At 35.8% G+C, this 20,917-nt stretch overlaps 3 protein-coding genes across 7 annotated transcripts; 2 read left to right on the forward strand and 1 right to left on the reverse strand.

Annotated features, from left to right (window-relative positions):
* Positions 1-329: 329 nt before the first annotated feature.
* Positions 330-5,914, reverse strand: LOC306857359 (cerebellar degeneration-related protein 2-like). The gene is made up of 5 exons (XM_079397268.1): positions 5,659-5,914; positions 5,123-5,235; positions 3,498-3,646; positions 3,262-3,417; positions 330-2,427 (listed from the first exon to the last, which is right to left on the reverse strand). Exons 1-5 carry the CDS (start codon positions 5,735-5,737, stop codon positions 1,767-1,769), a joined length of 1,158 nt encoding a protein of 385 aa, XP_079253394.1. The 5' UTR covers positions 5,738-5,914; the 3' UTR covers positions 330-1,766.
* Positions 5,915-8,301: 2,387 nt separating this feature from the next.
* Positions 8,302-13,739, forward strand: LOC306858140 (protein-L-histidine N-pros-methyltransferase-like; the record flags this gene model as incomplete). 5 transcript variants are annotated; one of them, XM_079398539.1, is made up of 6 exons in its annotated part: positions 8,302-8,477; positions 8,578-8,786; positions 10,322-10,512; positions 10,602-10,811; positions 11,904-12,088; positions 12,990-13,739. In XM_079398539.1, the coding sequence occupies 5 exons, from the start codon at positions 8,757-8,759 to the stop codon at positions 13,196-13,198; spliced, it is 825 nt and encodes a 274-aa protein (XP_079254665.1). In that variant the 3' UTR covers positions 13,199-13,739. The 5 variants fall into 5 exon arrangements, with proteins under 5 accessions (XP_079254665.1, XP_079254666.1, XP_079254664.1 ...); XM_079398540.1 differs by having other exon boundaries at positions 8,318-8,477; positions 8,578-8,745; positions 10,305-10,512; XM_079398538.1 differs by having other exon boundaries at positions 8,318-8,477; positions 8,578-8,745.
* Positions 13,740-15,767: 2,028 nt separating this feature from the next.
* On the forward strand, positions 15,768-20,387 carry LOC306858013 (ER lumen protein-retaining receptor 2-like). Its single transcript, XM_079398350.1, has 5 exons — positions 15,768-16,036; positions 16,694-16,794; positions 17,398-17,556; positions 18,526-18,778; positions 19,360-20,387. Exons 1-5 carry the CDS (start codon positions 15,946-15,948, stop codon positions 19,392-19,394), a joined length of 639 nt encoding a protein of 212 aa, XP_079254476.1. The 5' UTR covers positions 15,768-15,945; the 3' UTR covers positions 19,395-20,387.
* The last annotated feature ends 530 nt before the right edge of the window (positions 20,388-20,917 follow it).

Below are 20,917 nucleotides of genomic sequence, written 5' to 3' on the forward strand. Positions count from 1 at the left end.
TGTTTTTAAGCTGCTTTGAAACAGTCTTTCACTTTAGTTTAAGGTGTCCTTGTTACGGTGTATTTATACAATTAAATACTAAACATTGTTAATATTAATTAGTTCACATTAACTTTATATAGGGTTTGGTTTAGATTTAGTTGCATGTAATTATGCATTATCTGCTGTTATTACTGTAAATACAAAAAATGTGCAACAAGGACACTAAAATACAGCCTGGTTACCACTTTTTTTTTTTTTTATCCTTCTATCACAAATTGAACAAGGCCAACACACTAATTGATAAACACGAATGCTCAGTTACCTACTAGACTGAAACTCACATTATTATACTTAATTTTTATTATTGATTTGTCAAGAAAATATTTTATGAAGTATTAAAGAAATACAGGGCTATATTTTTGTTTTTGAGGTTAATAATTTACATGTACACAATCATTGATTACAGTACTTCATATTTCTCCCAATATGCTAGAAATGGTTCTTTTTTTAAGTCTCAAAATAAGTCAATTCTTCTATAATGTATGTTTCCTTAACAAATTCTACCCAGTGTCTAAGCTTACAACATGCTTTGTAATTTTTCCATTTTAACTTTAAACCAGAGTGATCTCTAATGTGCAGTGCATCTGTATTGAAGATAACAGACGGTGCATGTCAGCCTGATAAATACATTACTTAATGCTGCGATGTCACTCAAATCTTATCAAGGGCCTTGATTACAAGCAGCCTTTCCTCTGGAACTGAAGACGATGTTCTCTGACGTCCAAGAGTCTGGGAAAGTCCATTTATGTGCAGAATAAAGTTCAGTCTTCTCATTTGCACTGATACAGGTGAAAGTTCAGATGCAAACACTCGATTGGAGACGCTTGCCCTGTTATGGGGTTATGAATGAATGGTACTAACATAACCTGAAACAAGGTTCAGGCTGAAATGTGAACTACTAGTGTCACAAAGTTCATGAGCCAATAAAGTAATGGTTTGACACCTTTAAGATAATGGAATTCTTTTAACAGATGCAACAAATGCACGGATCAGTAATGACTAAAACACTAGGCTTCATCGTAAATATATCATAAAACATTAAACAGAGAATATAAATAATCATTATTTTCATGGCAAATAAGCACTCTTTCACATTACTGTAATGCAGACCAACAAATGATGCATTTAAATAATAAAACATCTATATATATTTGTGTTCATCTAATGTTTGCATCTATTTCTGGTCTGGGTGATTTTCAAAGTAAAACTACACAATTGTAAGTATCTTTACAGAGCCCAATTTTATTACATTATTCTTCTTAGATCATTAAATAATGTTCATTGACAGTTTGACATTTTTAAATTTGCACAAAAGGCAATATTTTTATTTTTACTATTATTTTACTTTTTATTTATTGTATAGATTTATATACTTATAGAGTATATAAACCAGAATATACTGATTGTATAGATTTATAGAAGTAAGATTTATGCTAATATCATTTTTTCTACTGATTATGTGGTAATATATAACCTGGAAATGTTTTTGTGAGATTCACTGCACTATAAATACACAAAGATTTAATGTTTGCTTCAGAAATCAGTTACAGTACATTTAAGTTTACAGCTTTTTTTTACAGTAACATTTAGAAATATTTACAAAGTGCTTTATATACACTCACCAGGTAATAAAAGCAGACAGGACAGTATCTGGTGTAAACCTGTCGTATCAAACCTTTAAGATCTCGATACTAGTTCTATAGCTATAGACGCAGATCAGTGCCTCATTCAACCTGACCGGGCTTGATCCAGTTCTCCTTCAGGTCCTTTTTGCTCTTTTGGATAAAGGTGAAAATCTCCTGAAACAGGGCCTTGTACTCGGGCTGCTGGGAATCGTTCTGTGTGTTTACACCCGGCGAGTGTGTGTGCGTTTGGACAGTTTTTTGCTTCTCTGACAGCTCCAACATCTCACCCTGGCAGCGGCGCAGCAGCGTGTCGTATTTCTCCTGCAGGGCGGTGTATTGAGCATCCACCTCGTTTAGCAGAGAGATACCATGATGCTTCACTGCAGGCTGCTCGTCACTAAGCAACTGCCTCTCACTCAGGCTCCGCCCCCTGTGTCCGGCCCCGCCCGCTTCATCTTCCAATGGGAGGAACATGTTATCTTTGCTCGAGCGCAAAAGCAGGCGGAGCTCCTGGACTTCAGCCTCCTTCTCGGCCAGGCGCTCCTTGTAGACTCCGAGCAGCGCCGCTTTGGGCTCCAGCTGGCTGAGTTCATGCGCCAGAGCATCAGCTTCCAGCTCGGCCGTCTCTCTCTGAGCATGCTCTGTGCTCAGCTGCGCCTGCAGGGAATGAACCGAGCGCTTCAGCTCCCAGTACTCGTCGTGTTCCTCATGCTTCAGTGACGAGCGGCTGGTGGAAGCAGAGCGCTCATGGGAAAAGCACCTGAAATACATGCAGCATGGTTAGAAATCAGAGCCGTTGGTCAGATAACTGAAGATCTAAATATATGAGAATCCTAATGGTATGAATATATCAAAATAAATTTACAAATAAATAAATTCATGTTAAAAACAACAACAGACTACATTTGACTGAAATCTGGAGTTGTATAGACTAAAATATTTACTTTTTCTGAGATCAACCAAAAGAGACTTTAAAGTCAATATGAATTGCAGTTGGCAGCCTATTTTAGCGTATTTCAGAATATTCAATTAGAAAAACTGAAGGATGGGACTTAAAGTGTTAAATGTAAAGACACAATCACAAACAACAAAGTCACAATTGTTAGATATTAAGTCGTAAATTATAAACAATGAAATCCCGATTGTTAGTTATAAAGTCGCAGCTGAAGTTGCAACTATTTGATATAAAGTCTAAATTACATACAATGAAGTCAATTGTGTATTGTGAACAAAAAAGTCACAACTGTTAGATATAAAGTCGTAATTACGAAAAATTAAGCTGCTATTGTTAGATATAAAGTTGCAATTATGAACAATGAAGTCGCAATTGTTAGATGGGAAATAAAGTTCTGAAATTTAAAATTTGCAATTGCAAGGAATAAAGTTGGAAGTGTGAGATGTCACAATTGTGAGAAATAACATTGCAAATGTGAAAATTGTGAAATCAGACTTATTTTCTTGAGTGCATGTAACACAATATATATTTTCCTTTTCTTGCGCCAAACAACAATGACACTATTTCACGTTTTAACTTACTGTAGCACAAAACACTGTGGGGGTTTAAAATGTGCAAAAATGTATTGCAGAAACGTACTTGTGTAACTGACAGTTCTCCTTGCAGCATGTGAGACCCTGAACACTATCACCATCTCTGGACCGGGTCTGTTCAGCAGAAACCAGCTTCAGCTTCTGCATGTCTCTCTGGAGCTCCTCCACCAGAGTCTGCAGCCCTTCTACCGTCTCTGTGAGCCTGCCGTCAGGAAATACACCATTTAAAGCCTTTTATCCTTGGCTTGATGCATTCATTTACAAGCGTTTCTGAAGTCTTACCCTTCGATCTTCATCTGAGCCGCTCTGTTCTCCAGCACCAGTCTTTGGTTTTTCAGCTCCAGGCCTTGTGCGGTTGAATCCAGCTGCTCGTAGAGTTTAGTGTGCTGATCGTTCACTGACCTCAGCATATCCACCTGTTTAGAAAGATACTGAACAAAGGAGAAAGAAACATTAGACTTTAATCTAGCAAGTTCAGATACCCTTGCCTGTCTTATTTAAAGGCTTTTCCTCAGTTATTCTTAAAATCTAAAGTTTTATTGCCTTTTAAGAGAAGTCTGAATCAAGTTCTAGCTATACTTTTGTTCATTGAAACTGTTTAACCATTATGGAGGCACTAATGGCTATCAGTTGTGCTTTGCAAATATTGACACTAAGTGAAAATCTGGCACAATATCTAAAATATTAGGCAATACATTCTCTATTTATGGCCTTTAGCTACAATACATCTAGATATCTGTCTATTCCTGTGAGCATTGTATTTTAAAATGGTTTATCGCTGCATGGAACAGACAAAGATTTATAAAACCATAAAATCAACTGATTATACAGAGAATGTAGATGGAACCATGTCAATAAAAGACAGCTTTTCTGTGCATATGGTTTTGGTTTACTCAGAACAAAGGGTTATTCAAAAAATATATACATCATTTATTGATTCTCCCTAATTCTTCTTTTCCATCTTTTAAATGTTCCTTTCTAAAATAGCCTAAACTGCTTCCAGTTTTGTGGACATTCACGCAAACAACAGTCATTAGTCAGATGGATATATTTAAACAGAAAACTGAGACGCCTCACAGCATTTGACCACTGAACTTACAAAAATGATTTCAGTTTTATGAAGTGTTTTCTGCACTTTTCAACATTGCATATACTACTGATGAACACTAATTTATTTTTATTTTATTTATCACTCAGTGGTTATTTAACCATGTATATGTCTTCAGAAGGCTTTTGTCTTTCAAACACATTAAAATGCACAAATTCATATTATATTACTGAGATTTTAAGGTAATAAGTTAATAATTAAGTAACATTTGCATGTTCACAGTTCTCTGACATTGGTTAATGGTCACATGACATGCAGGTAAACAAACATAATATTTAATCTTTCATCAAGTGTTTTATTTCAGTTGTTGTTATTTTAAAATTATTTGTTTAAATTTTACATTTTTACGATTTTCATTAAACTCACAAACTCCCTGCAACTGATAAAATGTTAAATGCATTAATTTTGTTAATGACAATGAATGGAATAGATTTTTTGTATTTTTTTATCAGTATGGTACAAGATTATGCTCTTTATATCACTGTGACAAACCAGTTAGGTCAAAAGTAATCTAAAAGTAATCTAAAAGTAATCTAAAAGAGTGTAATGTAATGGATTTGGAATCACTAACCCACTACAATTTTCAAGTAATCTACCCAGATAAGATAGATAGATAGATAGATAGATAGATAGATAGATAGATAGATAGATAGATAGATAGATAGATGGACGGACGGACGGACGGACGGACGGACGGACGGACGGACGGACGGACGGACAGACAGACAGACAGACAGACAGACAGACAGACAGACAGACAGATAGATAGATAGACAGATAGATAGATAGATAGCAGCACCTCTATCTCCTGTATCTGTTCCTGGTTGGTGATGTTCATCTGTTGGAGAGTCTCTTCTAAGTCTCTGTTCTGCTCCAGTAAATTTTTACCCAATTCTGCGGCCAAATGAAGATCTGTATGAAGAACACGAGGAGAACATCTAATGAGCAACCAAAACTGAAGGCAAAAACACTCAATTAAAATAATTTTGAACCATTTATAATTGACCATTTTTAATTTATGCACAAGTATTTGTAAATCTGGTTGATGTTGCAATCATTTTGGCATCAGGTTATCTCTGTCAGGAGCTGTTTAGTAACTTCTCTTCTCCTTTTACTTCACAACTCTGTGGTGGAGAGTCGAGCACACACAACACACACTTCCTCAATCATCAATGCTGTTTTCATCAACTAATTACATTTCTTAGAAGACTATAATTAAATGGAGACTACTTTCTCAATCAATATAGACTTGTTCACAAAATAAGCTAGCACATTTTTCATTTCAAAAGTGTTATGAACTTACTTTTACAGAAAGTCAGATAAAGAATAACTCACCGTGTTCCAGATCTTGATGATCGTACCATGGTTCTTCTTCTTTAATATCAAATTCTCCTTCTATAATATCTGGGAGCATCTTTAGTCAGTCAAATTTCTCGTTTTTACGGTAAACTTCGAAATGTTTAATGTAGGCTACTTAATCTCCTGTCAGCAAATTTATATGATCTATTTCTTTTAATAGTTGAAAATGATTTCTCTGAGACGTAGCGTGTGTAGAACCACCGTCTCTGAACCTGGACTGTGCACGCGCACGAGCTGGAACTCGACGTGGAGCGCGCGCGCTGTGTGAACGCGCCTGTTATCTGCGCGCAGTGTAGAGTCTAACCTACAATCTCTGTGGATCTTTTTTTTTTCTGTGCACTATATATGAACGACTTTAGGTTGCTTTAAAAGTTAGCAGTTAAAAAGTACAAATAAAGTTGAGTAGGCTACAGTTCGGACAGAGATGGATCAGTCCGATCCAAAACATTTGATACAATTGCCTTCATGAATTTATACATTTATTTTAACTATTGGTAGCTGGAGCATCCTCTTGATGCGACCTTTTAGCTATTATGTGATTTACAGTGTTTGTTTACAATATAGTTCTAGAACGTTTTCAATCAATCAATCTATCTATCTATCTATCTATCTATCTATCTATCTATCTATCTATCTATCTATCTATCTATCTATCTATCTATCTATCTATCTATCTATCTATCTATCTATCTATCTATCTATCTATCTATCTATCTATCTATCTATCTGGGTGCCATTAGCTTGAAACTTCCCTTTCATATTTAACTATTTAAAAGGTAATTTTAAGATCATTTTATATATTTATTCATCAAGGTTTCTGAGCGGAAGATGGATGCATTTTTCTCAGTCAATTCATCTTTTAAAAAACGTTTAAAAACGTTGTTTTTGTTTTTAAGAAATCATCATTTCTGCAAGCAATGTGTACTTTCATATATATATATATATATATATATATATATATATAAAACACACACAAAGCCATTTTTAAATGCAATGTAATTTATTAAACGGTTGGATAAATGATGGGCAAAATATAATAGAACAAAATGTGGTTTTAACGTTGTATTTTTTATTTATTTATTTTAATAAAAACAATTTAGTAACAGGAAAGAAACGTAGTTCCTCACTAATTAGTTTAAAAGGCTTATAAATCGGCAATATCATGTTGCAAACATTAGAGCGCAAATAAAACAATCAAAAAACATGAAATATATGCATTTATGCAGATGCGATAAAATGCTGAATTTTATATCCTATACATCAGGGGTCACCAACCTTTTTGTGAGTGAGGGCTCCCTGAAGGGATAAAATGGTCACAAGGGCTACTTGTTTAATATACTCTAAATAAATATATAAATAAATAAATATCATTTTATTTATCATTGTCACATATACATACATACATGACATTACTGTTTTCTCACAATTTCTCTTTTTCTCTGCATGGCTATTTCATATGAAATAATAAAAACATTCTATACAAACACAAATCTCTTTTTTTAAGAACTGGTTTGACAAAAATATTAAATTGTTTAGTCAGTTATAAAACGAAGAAGGAACACTCTTATGAATTCCTTTCTCTTTGTAAAATATCAATTCCTCAAAGAGAGTTCTCAGTTATTATTGGTTCAATCCCTTCAGGTATCACATGTTAGGTATTGATGAAGATCAGCGTCTCTTGATGTTACTAATGTTTTTTATGTTGGTTAAATGTGTTTTTAATGAAGTAATAATAAAGCTATTCATACTTTTTGTCTCATTGGAACTCTTTATTAAATGGAAAATTGATTTGCTGGAGAAAAGTGTGGTTGTTACCGCAGAAATATCAGAAATAAAGAAGTTTCTTATCAGCTCATTCACAGATTTTAGCAAATCATTATTTACAAAAATTATTGTATTTTCTGCAATGACTATGAGGAAACTGCAGATATTTTGGCACTGTACATATTCACTTACACTATGGTGTAAAGTTCAACATTTTATCAATGAAAATATTCAGTGTTTAAGACCTTTTTTACTCCTATTTTACTTCTTTCCACAAGGAGCAGTATTTTGTACTTAATTTATTTACATATACTTGAACCAAATTTAATCTATAATAAGAATCTAATGTAAATCTAATAAGAAACCCAATTTATGGATTTGTTGGCTGAACTATATATACATATATATTGACAGTATCAGAGACTCTTAAGAAAGCTGTAAGGACTTTGAAAGCTTGCGAACTTTATTTATTTGATTTTGATATGTATCTTGTGTCTTTGAACTTTTATACTTACCTGGCAACTCCTATTTGTTGTAATTTATTTTTATGTTTTTTATGTTATTTCTTGATCAAATATTGTATGTTATTGTTCTTTGAATTTAAAATATAAATCGCGTTTCGAGGGGGTCCCCCGGTAAAATCCCGCCCCTGGTGCTTAAAGGTTACGTTTTTTGGCGAGGTTTCCCTGGTAAAATTCGCATTGCAGAGGCTAAATATCACTTTATTGGGTTCACTTAAACCCGTGGACATGAAAAACACCCGCGGCAACTGATTTAAAAGTAACTCAATTCCGAGGGAAAACCGCGGACCTGGCAACACTGATGTATCGGATATGAGCGGTCACGTGTTTTGTCGGGCTCTTTTAAATGTAGCACAGTCAGGAAGTCAATATTTGTATGCCACCCGCCATAAAACAAGAAGGTTTTTTTTTTTTTTTCCGAAGGCACTGAGCTGATTTGTGCCAAATGTGTTTGCCGTTCAGATTATGCATAATAAAGATGTGTTCGTGTAAACAGCACCACACCTTCAGGTTAGTTAGTTAGTTTGCTGTAATTGTGGTCCGGGTCATATTTCTTGACTAGTATCGCTCGTGCAGTCACACCGTCTCTGTCGCTATGTGTCATCCACAGATGAGGACGCTGATCTTCGTCGCTTGGCTGCTGTTTTATGTGGGTTTTTTACTGGGGATGAGAAAGATGTGGTCTGGACGGTATGTTCGCAGTCCTCTGGCTCGAGCTCTGATCATGAACATGGAGACTGAGACGGACTCACCTGGATCTGATGATGAAGCCCAGAAGGTCAGTGAGTGATGCAGGGCTTTCCAACACGAACTAATTTGGTATGCAATATGTTCAAACATTTACCACGGTAGCACCATGATGTGAATATATATATATATATATTATTTATTTTTTATTTTTATTTTTTTGTAGCCTACCATATGTGACCCTCTCTGTGAAATCCAGGCTAAAGTCTCAAAATCTAATAATGAGATAACAAGCATCAAAGTTGGATTTCAACCATTAATTTCACTATAATTGAAATCTTTGACATGGCCTTACTCAGTCAATATTAAAGATGTAAAGGTTAAATTTTCACAGGATGTTCTTTACCTTATGAAAGATGATATTGTGTAGAAAACAGTAAATTTCAAAAACATGACTTTAGCTGGGTTTTCACAGAGAGGGTCACATGTATATGAAAATACCACGGTATTGGAACGTGGTTCATTTATTCAAAGTACCTTGATAGTTTTGGTACTATGGTATTGGTATTTGAAAACATTGTTGTGGTTGCAAAAGTACCATGATATTACCATGTTTTTGTGAGATCATGATTTTGTACATTTATCTTTAGCATTGCTTTAAATCCATTGGAATGCCATGCATATGTAATGGCATGGTGTTTATCAAAATACCATGGTATTGCCATATTGAAAGCATTACTGTCGTGCTTGCTTTAACACTACTAAAATGTACCATGGTATTAGCATGTAAATGTAACCATTACATAATCATTACCACAGCCTTCATCAAAATACCATGGTAATAGGGTACAACGGGGCTAAAGGTACCCCTTAAGAAAAAATGGGCTATTCACTGCGCCTAAAATGTACCCCACACACGGGGTAAAATATGTTAATATTTAACATTAAAGTGTGTAATGTAATGGATTTGGAATCACTAACCCACTACAATTTTCAAATAATCTACCCACATAAGATAGACCCAGAGTGATGGGACAGGCAGACAGACATATAGACAGACAGGCAGACAGGCAGACAGGCAGACAGACAGACTGACAGACTGACAGACTGACAGACTGACAGATAGATAGATAGATAGATAGATAGACGGACGGACGGACAGATATATATAGACAGACAGACAGACAGATATATATAGACAGACAGACAGACAGACAGACAGACAGACAGATAGATAGATAGATAGATAGACGGACGGACAGATATATATATAGATAGACAGATAGACAGACAGGCAGACAGATATACATATATAGACAGACAGACAGACAGATAGATAGACAGACAGGCAGACATATATAGACAGACAGACAGATATATATATAGATGGACAGACAGATATATATAGATAGACAGACGGACGGACAGGTATATAGACAGACGGACGGACGGACAGACCATTTGAAACGGTCACTACTGCAGTTGCATTTACACTAACAAAAGTACCATGATGTGTTTGAAATCAGTGAAGTACTATGTAAATCTTATAGATCAAGAATACAGACCATCATAATAGTTTTTTTTTTTTGCAAAGGAACTTCTTATTATTGTTAGCTTCTTATAGCAAAGGAACTAGCTGTTGTTGTATAGTATGGATGTGTTTGCAGTGGTACCACTGCTGTCCGGACCTGCTCGGAGAACAGGTGCGCGCTCAGTTCATTCAGAGTCACCTGGACGAGGACACACAGGCTTTTCTCCGCCAAAGCGTGGAGAAATCCGGCTGGCTCTTCATGCAACTCTACCACTCGCTCTTCTCCACCATCTTCAGCCCCGTCGTGTCTCGAACCTCCATCAACGGGTAACCACCCCTGACTCTCTCGCAGGCTTCAGCGCTGCTTCAGATGAGCGGCTCCTCATGGCCTCCTGTCCTGTCCTGTCTGTCCGCAGCTTTTTGGGCCGTGGCTCCATGTTTGTTTTCTCAAAGGACCAGTTTCAACGTCTTCTCCGGCTTGAGCCGGAATGGAAAGGACAGAGGATGCTGGATCTGGGAGCCGGTGACGGAGGTGTGACTGAAGTGATGGGCCATCACTTTCACGAGGTGTTTGCCACTGAAGTCTCTACACCAATGAAGTGGCATCTCCAGAGAAAGAATTACAGGTACACACACCTCCTGCATCAGTAGAAATTAGGGATGCACTGAATGTTTGCAACCAAAATTATTTATAAGACCAAATAAATTGCACCAAACAATGATGGGACATGATCAAATAGAGGCGTGCGCTAATGCAGCAAACATGTCACAGTGTGGAAGCATTTATAACTGTCCGAGAGAGACTAAATAATCATTACAAGCAATGACAACAAGAGACTGTTTAGCGCTGTATCACATGTGTCCGATGACAAGAGGAAGGGTGGTTGTTGCTGGTTACCGTATGATGATTGAAATTGCGAAATAGCCTTAAACTATTAGTAAATAAACTGCAGAATGTTATGTTTTCTAATACACGCACGAATTGCATGCAGCGCCGCTTGAGCTTGTGAGGGTTCAAAGTCCAAAGCACAAGGAAAATCTGCGCTGAAATTATTTTTACACGGCATGTGACAATGCGATATGTGCGACAAACAGCTTCCGACATTCATAATGAGAATAATTCATAAATCTGCTGTTGTCAACAAAGAAGCACTGAGGTCTTCCTGCGGGTTTACGCCAAAATAAAAGCTCCATCGGTATTCATAAATCTTAGTATTTGTAATTTTACTGTTGTTCTGTAAAATAAAATAAGTTGGACAATAATCATGAAAATAATAATTACAACAGCTCTATTCATACATTTATTGTAACATTCACACGTAGTGTTCAAATTAGGATCTGTAATATTTCCAAGCTGCATTTATTTGTACAGTAAAAAATATAATTTTACTAATTTTAAGTTACGTTTTGCTTTGTTTCTATAATATCTGCTAGAATGTTAAAAAATGTTCAGTGTTAAGTATATATTTTAAATAGTTGTTTTTTCTTTGAAAAGCTAGACGAAACAGCACAAAGCACATTTTGGCTATTTAATTTATGTAATGGTGAAAACATTTGTAAAATACATGGGGAGGAAACGTGACAAACTGTATTCAGCCTTCGGCCCAGTGTTTGTTCGGTTTCGGCTTCAGCAAAGAATATTCATTTCGGTGCATCCCTAGTAGAAATGCTAATAAACTGAGGTGATTGTGAGCCTGTGCTTGACTTTGGATCTCCAGCTTGCTGGGAATCGATGAGTGGCACCGAACGGGCTTCCAGTACGATCTGATCAGCTGCTTGAACCTGCTGGACCGCTGCGACGAGCCGCTGCAGCTACTGCAGGACATCAGGAGATCGCTGCTGCCGCACACGGGACGCCTCGTCTTAGCGGCTGTGCTGCCCTTTCAGCCGTATGTAGAGATGGGTAAGATGATCGCTGCAACCACAACTACTGAGCAATTCATGAGTGTCTGCTGCTAGTTGCTTTATTATAGATTAGCACACTTACAGAGCTAACATCTTGTAAGAGGAAATGCTCGAGATTCGACTTGTCAGTGAAATCAGTATTTCATGTTTTTATTTTTTTATGTTTTTCACAGTTTACATTACAATTTTTATTATTAAATAATTAATAAATTTATTTGTGTTGCCAGCTTAACACACCATATTTTCTCTATTGTAATTTCTTAATTTAATGAGACTTGTCATAGCACTTGCTTATTATTGCTCTTTTGTTGATTCTGATTGCTTCCATTGTCCTCATTTGTTAAATCACTTTGGATTAAAGCATCTGCTAAATGACTAAATGTAATGTTTATTCAAAAATGAATACCATTATTAAAATGCATTATACATGCAATAAAACTCATAATTTTAATTCAGAAATAATAAAAAAAAAAAAAGTTTTAAAGAAACAAATTTAGAATTGGATTAATTTTTTAAAATTTATAATCTTGAAAAGAAAACCTTAAGTATTTTGGTATGATTTATAAATTATAAATTGTTATTAATGTTGGTAAAGTCATGTGAGGCAACCAACATGCAGAATAAAGCTATAAAATGGGAAATTATCTGATAGAGGAGAACCCTTATTTTATTAAGAATTAATAATTATCATTCTAAAAATAATTGTACTTTTTAAATTTTATTTTAACTTAATTCATAATTATAAATAATTGCCATGAATAAGGAAAATAAAGAATAATAAATGTAGTAATTATACAACATATTATATATATATCATGATTTTAAAAGATTTTCTTTCTTTTTTTGCTATACATTCTTGTTTCTGGTTTAATTTGTGACTTATTCTATTGTATTTGAAGGCGGGGCCTGGGTGCGACCCAAGGAGCACATTAAGGTGGAGGGCAAGACGTGGGAGGAGCAGGTGACGTACCTGAGCACAGACGTGTTCCTGAAGGTGGGGTTCGAGGTGGAGGCCGTCACTCGCCTGCCGTATCTGTGTGAAGGAGACATGTACAAGGAATACTATGTGCTGGATGAGGCCGTCTTCGTGCTGAAGCCTCAGGAATGAACCGGGGTTCTTTTAGGCAGAAATGAAAGGGCTTAGTATAAGAGGAATGGTGTTTCTTGTCTGTTACGTCTCAGGAAATTGAAGTCTTTGAGAAACAAATGATTATCTTATTGCAACTAATGAACAGTACTGTAAATGTACTACACGTGTAGTACAGCTGGTGGGAGGCGTTCCCTGTGGGGGAAAGATTAATAAAATATCATATCTAATAGAACATAGTTTTATTAATAGAGAGGTAGCTATTAAACTCAAAATCTCCTTCTGTGCCTCCATTGTTTTCTGCATTTGTAGTGAATTTCTCATATGAAGTATGAGTTGTCAGAAACATCTTAGGACCAATATAAGACCATTGTTTTCTTAATGAATAAATAAAATGATGTTTATTGTTAAGTGCACAACACGTGTCTCAACATACTTGTATGTAGGTAACAGTTAATTACGGGATGTGATGTTCTGTTTGTAAACATTTTTAATTTTGTAAATCAAGTATTCTCCTGTATTGATTATATTTACTGTGTAATAAATCCATGTTTGTTCTCAGTATTTGGTGTCAGCTTTCGTTTGTGATGTAATCTTGACAGTATACATGATGATGAGATGAGCAGAATTTTGTTTAACTTCTATATCCTTGTTTTAATGTTAATAAGACAAATAAACTTATTAAACAAAGACGAAAGCTAATTTAAATAAAGCTTTTAACTGAGAGAGATTATTGCGCTTTCAAAAATGTATTATAAAAACCTTTCTAATTGATTTTTTTTTTAATGCTAAACCAGCCAGTATTTCATGCACTTCTGGTTGATTCTGGCCTCAAATGAAAAGCTTTCCTTCTAGTATACATTCATAAAAACAATGGAGTTAAATATAAAATAAACAGCATTATGATGGAAATGAGAAGTGACAGAGAAACATTTCTGGCAAAGCAATGACGTGACAATTGCATATATAATATGACGATTTATTTATAGTCTTTATAAAATATATTAAATTCAGTTATTTAGTTTAACAATTTAGATTTTTTTTAAATACATAAGTACATATACATTATAATTAATACATATAAATACAATATTAAAATTATTACTAACTAATGAATACTATGAATCATTATGAATTAGTAATTAATTGAACATTATGATTAATATGAGTACACACATGTATGCAAGGTGTAAAAAAAATATTAAATTGTAACTTATTTGAAAATTTATTTATAGTCAATAAGGTAATTGATAGAAATGTGTTTAATTCAGTTCAAAAAATAGTTTTCTTTATTTTTTACTATTCATTTTATATGAATTACACTATATTTCTGCACATTCTTACATTAAGATTTCAATAACATTCAGACACACACGTATATATTTTTCGTTTGGTTTAGGTGTGTTTGAATAGAATTGGAATCTAAACTCTACAGATCCTCATGAGCAGGATCCAGCAAACTTCCCACACACCCTTCCCTGGCCACAAGTTTACAGAAACAGAAAGAAACCAGAGGAAAAGACATCGACAGGACAGGAGAGTCCAAACAGGCGGGGCTTATCCCTCATAATAATGCAAAACAGGAATTATTGTTGCACAGTGTGTAAGCTGCATTTCATGGCCACAAGGCATAAAGTTCAAATACAAACTATAATGGCACATTTCAACAACTGAACACATTATTAGTGTTGATACAGCAAAAAAAAAAAATAATAATAATTAAAAGAAAAAGAAGGGTGAGGGTCTTATTCTTACAAGAAAAACAAGTTTCTGTCCGTCATGTAATGAAGAGACTTCACAAATATCTTCAGTTCAGTCTTCCATCCGTTTAAGTGGGGGTTAACCTTTAAAAACTTACATCTATGAATAAAGTGTTTGCACAAAATAATTAAGAAAGTCTAGGTTCTTATGTTTCAACAATACTCCAACTTTAATTGAGACAACAGTCAAAGGGTGTATTGATTTATGTTTGGAATGAAGCCAGTTTTGAAATTCAAGCCAAATATTCTGTACAATTTCACACCGGAAACACATATTTGACCCTGGACCTCAAAACCAGTCATAAGGGTATTTATTATTGTTATTAACGAGATAGGACAATATTTTAAATTGATAGGACAATATTTGGCTGAGATACAACTATTACTGGGGGTGCAGAAATAAATCAAAGAGAAAAGCACCTTTAAAGTTGCCCAAATTAAGTTCTTAGCAATGCATATTACTAATCAATAATGAAGTTTTGATATGTGTACAGTAGGAAATATCTTCATGGAACATGATCTTTACTTAATATCCTAATGATTTTTGGCTTTAAAGCAAAATGTATAATTTTGACCCATACAGTGTATTGTTGGCTATTGCTACAGATATACCTGTGCTACTGATGACTGCTTTTGTGCTGCAGGGTCACATCTGTTCTGCTGTCCAGTAGCTAGCTGAGCTGTATGATGACTGCTTTTGTGCTGCAGGGTCACATCTGTTCTGCTGTCCAGTAGCTAGCTGAGCTGTATCCCTTCTAGCCGCAACCGGTTCTCGGAGCCTCCGTGCGCCCCTAGAGGAAAACCCCGTGTGTGCAATCAATATACTCTCCTCCCAATGATGAGCTCCGAGCATCATCCATCGGTTCAGCCAACCCGCTGTCTGTCAGGCGCCACGTCGCGCTGCTCTCGCCATCTTTCAGTCGGGAAAGCCGTGTTTAAAGCGCGCTGCTGGGGGAAGATCCGCACTCGAGCCGCTTCCAACAAACCCTTCACCAGAACCAAAGAAACATGAACATATTCAGACTGACGGGGGATCTCTCCCATTTAGCAGCCATCATCATCCTCCTGCTGAAGATATGGAAAAGCAGGTCGTGTGCAGGTGAGCAACGCAGCGATTTTAGCAGAAAACGCGCACTGGGCACTTTTTAGGGCTGTTTTTTGAGTGTAGCTTCACCTTTGGTCAAAGTCTGTTTGTGTGATTTGTTTCTGTGGCAGCTGATCCGCTCGTTTGTGTTGTAAACTCATGCACTAGGCCTCATTTGAGTGAATTAGAGCAAGTGTTGGTGTTTAACTTCAGTTGTTTTCATGCATGTGAGTTGGATTGCTCCTGAATTCCTGATGTTTTGTTTTAGAGTGAGTTGCATTGAGTTGTATGGCATATAAATGGAAAGCAACAGTGATTTGAACCAGATGAATGCTGTAAACTTTGGAGTTTTGCTCCATTTGGGTTATCAGGCTTTAGATAACTAGTGACTTCATTATTCATTCATTGTGATTGCATGCTCTGACCTCTGACGTGGCAGCAGGATCTCATTAGAATATTATTTATTTTACACTGACAGTCACTGTAGGGTGATCTGGGTTTATTGCAATCTTATTGTACAAGAACTCTTCACTTCTGCATGCTTTAGTGATGTTATAACAGCCTTATTCATGTTAATGACTTACTAAACAAACTGAAAGTGTGAAATGGGCTTCAGATTGCATTAAGGACAAAGAATTGTGTTGAAATTCATGTTGTTGGTGTGTTTTTCAGGAATATCTGGGAAGAGTCAGATTCTGTTTGCCTTGGTGTTCACCACTCGCTATCTGGACCTTCTCACGGCCTTCATTTCTTTGTACAACACCACCATGAAGGTGAAGATGAGCAGATTAAAGTTGTAAACATGCACACATTCATGCCTTTTTCACAAACCCAACAGACCTGTCATATAAGAAAAGAAGTGAGAAATCAATTAAAAGGGCCAATCAGAGTTTGTTTACTCTAGAATATGAATGTGCATGAAGTCCACCTTGTTTTTTTTTTGTGATTTGCGCTGAAATTATTTTCAGTGGTCAGAACAGAAACAGTAAGTGTATATTTTGTTTCTGTAATATTTATTCTTTCATATTTCGAGTTATTGGAGTTTTCATGGTGTCAATTATTTTTTATATAAAAGTGCAAATATTATAAAAAAAATAATAATATTCTAATAATAGTGTTTGTTAAAAGAGCAACACTTTTTAAAAAATCCAATGCTTGGTGATATACTGTATATCATTTAATTTATAAATGTTTTAATGTATTTTATAATTTTTATATATCATGACTGAGTTGTAGATTGTATCTCAAAAAATGCTTTATATTTTTAATTTCCATGGAGGTCATTTCTGACTGTAAAGTTTACAAGCGTATTCTAAATGTGGAGATGGTTAAAGGGACTTTTTTGTAACTCTGTTTTGTTGCATGTTCCCATGCAGGTCATCTATATCGCATGTGCCTATGCCACGGTTTACATGATATACGTGAAGTTCAAGGCCACGTATGATGGGAACCACGACACGTTCAGAGCGGAGTTCCTGGTCGTCCCAGTCGGCGGCCTGGCCTTCCTCGTCAACCATGACTTCTCTCTTTTGGAGGTGAGAGAGCAAATCTGCACCTGCATTCATTCACTCTCAAGTTTGTAGGGCTGCCCCCTAATAGTCGACTAACGAAGTCAACCAGAAGAGGCTTTGTCGGCCAAAATTTTATTAGTCGCAAAAAAAAATAAAAAATCCACAGGCGAAGTCACACAGTCCGTGACGGACAAATCATTAGCGGCTGGTTTGTGTGGTAAAACAGTACATCCAAACTATCATTCATTGACCTCAAATATGGCTTATATCATCTGAAATATGTTAGTAGCTGCAGCTTTAAATTGCCGCTCAATCTAATGTTAACCTAGAAAAATGTGCGCTATTGAAGTGTCTGTGTGGAAGGTGAACAGTACAGTACAGATGGAGGTGGTCACTTGCTCTTAAAATACGCCGTCATTTTTGCTCATCCAGATTAGAGTCTGTAAAGACTCTACGTTTATCAGCGTGAACTCACAATAACAACAAAACATTGCGCTTTTGTAATATAATGAAAGCAAGGATGCGTTTTAGGCCATCTGTGAATCTGAGCGCGAACTTCCAAAACTCTGTGTATACTTGCCTTACAAACATGAAAAATATATCTATAAACAGTGAAATGTCTATTCAAATGGAAAACAAATATTCTCAGATTATGTAATCCGTATGAAAGGAGCATCCACTACTGCGGAGATGACAAATCAGTGTCACTGAGTTCATCTCTTAAGCCGAAAACAAAGTTTATCAATAAATTATTAAAATGTTAATGACACATTCATAATCATTACTTGCTGTGGTAAGCTTTATGTGTGTACTGCATTGCATACTAGGCACATAAAGGCACAGTATTATGATTTAAATGGTTTATTAATAAATGTGCGATTAGTCGACTAATGCTTAAAATGAACGACGACTAGTCGACCACAAAAATCTTAAGTCGAGGGCAGTCTTGTCTCAAGTTTATCCATTTATAATGTCATCATCTCCTCATTGTAGATCATGTGGACGTTCTCCATCTACCTGGAGTCCGTGTCCATCCTCCCACAACTGTTCATGATCAGCAAGACCGGAGAAGCCGAGACCATCACCACTCACTACCTGTTCTTCCTCGGCCTCTATCGCGCCCTGTATCTCATCAACTGGATCTGGCGCTTCTACTTCGAAGGCTTCTTCGACATGATCGCCATCGTGGCAGGCGTCGTTCAGACGATCCTGTACTGTGATTTCTTTTATCTCTACGTAACAAAAGGTGAGTGTTTTTGGTTTAAAAACCCTCAGGTGTGTTCTTCGTTCAGACTCAGAATGCACCTGCTAGTGTAAATGGTTTTAAAATACAGCTATAGAAGTGATCAATCCTGAAAACATCATAACATGGGGGTGGTGATGGCGCAGTGGATAAGACACATGCCTTTGGTGTGAGAGACCCGGGTTCGAATCCACTGTGAGACACCAATGTGTCCCTGAGCAAAGACACTTAACCCCTAGTTGCTCCAGAGGCGTGCGACCTCTGACATATATAGCAATTGTAAGTCGCTTTGGATAAAAGCGTCAGCTAAATGAATAAATGTAAATGTAAATGTAAATAACTCGAGGTACTCTGTCAGGTACTTAAGTTAACAAAATGACAGAAATGTAAATGTAATACAGTGGTGTAGATCATGCATTCATTCAACCTGTAAGTGCATCATCACAAACTCTCATCCAGTGGGCTCTTAACGACATGCTTATCAGGATCTAAACAAATGCTTTGCAAGACTGTTGTAGCTGTCTTAATAAATGTTCTAATCTGATCATGGGAAGCAACTCAAGTGCTTCTTTTCATTATTTCAGTGTTGAAAGGAAAGAAGCTGAGTCTGCCAGCTTAAGTCTGAAAGAGCGCGACGCACGAAGCGGCACGGGACGCAGAGGACGAGTAAGATGCCTGAGACGGAGTGCGAAAGAAGACATCCAGTCCTGTTCACATCAGGTGCTCTGGAACGGCTCTGGATTCAAGATTCAGAACCACGGCTTCACAAAGTCTTCGGATTCCTGTTTTATGCATCTTATCTTACCCTTTTTTATTATTCTGTATCAAAGATAAGGTTTTCTACATGACACGTGTACTATGATTTGACCGACAGCATCATAAACGAGCTGAACGTTGCCTCAGTGCTAACAGGCAGGGACTGATTCTTATGATGAATATTGATTTTGTTTGTAAGAGTATTTTCAATCTGATTAAATGTACATGTTTTCAAAAAGATTATGGGAGTATTTGTAGCTCCATGGGATAAAATTGAATAAAAAAAAAAATGTTATTGCAATAATCCTTTGTTAAAAAAGGTCAGTCATAATATAGTGGTTCCCCAAACCTCTCATTTAATTAGGTTCAAACGGTACAATCTCAATGTTTGCAAGAGGGAAATGTCAAATTTGTACTTAAAACAGCTCAACTGTTGGGAACTGTCTGTCAGCGTACAGTATTGACACTGCCTTTATCACTGTAAATGGCTTCATGAACCAAAAAATAAATTGTACAAATGTTCTCAACGATTTTTATGCAGTTTATTTTATTTTTATTTTTTATTGATGTAAAATATGGTGCAATATGCTGGAATGTGAACTGATGGACAGACATTGATCATGAATTGATCCTGAATCACTTTTTCAGCAGGAAGTCTTTACCAGTATTGCCCATACTATATTAATATCAACACATGTATTGGTGAGATGTTCATTTTTTTTCTGGTCTATATGATCAGACTTTTAATGCACACTTTTTTTAAACACAATAATGACCACAGCCAGGTTTTAGATTTGCTTTGAATCAAGCTTTGCATGGTGGCACAACCTAAAATAAAGATTTTATGGGAAACGTTGCTTGTTTTGAAAATTTAATGCACAAATCATTTTTGATCACGACAGGACTCATGAAGCCACATAGCATCACATCATTAACATAAAAAACAAAAACAAGTTTGTAAATATCAAACAAGAAACTTGTCCTGTGACATTGTATTGTTGTGAACAAACCGGACCGGTTCAGTGCATCATTTATTGGTTTATTCACAAGCAATCTTTTCCAGAGGCCTCCCATGAAAAGTGGAGAATTGGCAATTTGAGTAATGGGAAAGGTATACATTAATTTTATTTATAATCCATATATATATATATATATATGGGTAGTTGATAAATAAAAATTGGACTGTGAAAAAAAACATACAAATAATATGAGATAATATGTTAGATAATATATATATAATAGATAATGTTACAAATAGCATGAGAGAGGTTTTTTGTTTTTACAAAAATAAATTTTTATACGTGTGTGTGTATATATATATATATATGTATATTTTATTTTATGTACACACGTATATGTATGTATGTGTATATATATATATGTATA

The sequence above is a fragment of the Barbus barbus genome, assembly GCF_936440315.1.
Source record: "Barbus barbus genome assembly, chromosome: 38".
Taxonomy (NCBI): Eukaryota; Metazoa; Chordata; class Actinopteri; order Cypriniformes; family Cyprinidae; genus Barbus; species Barbus barbus.

Coding starts and splice junctions, on each gene's coding strand:
- LOC306857359 (XM_079397268.1), bottom strand. CDS start 5,737: ATGCTCCCAGATATTATAGAAGGAGAATTTGATATTAAAGAAGAAGAA. Junction 3,647..5,122: donor AACAGATACAGGAGATAGAG/GTGCTGCTATCT, acceptor TCCTTTGTTCAG/TATCTTTCTAAACAGGTGGA. Junction 3,418..3,497: donor GCTCAGATGAAGATCGAAGG/GTAAGACTTCAG, acceptor TCCTGACGGCAG/GCTCACAGAGACGGTAGAAG.
- LOC306858013 (XM_079398350.1), top strand. CDS start 15,946: ATGAACATATTCAGACTGACGGGGGATCTCTCCCATTTAGCAGCCATC. Junction 16,037..16,693: donor GAAAAGCAGGTCGTGTGCAG/GTGAGCAACGCA, acceptor TGTGTTTTTCAG/GAATATCTGGGAAGAGTCAG. Junction 18,779..19,359: donor TTATCTCTACGTAACAAAAG/GTGAGTGTTTTT, acceptor TCATTATTTCAG/TGTTGAAAGGAAAGAAGCTG.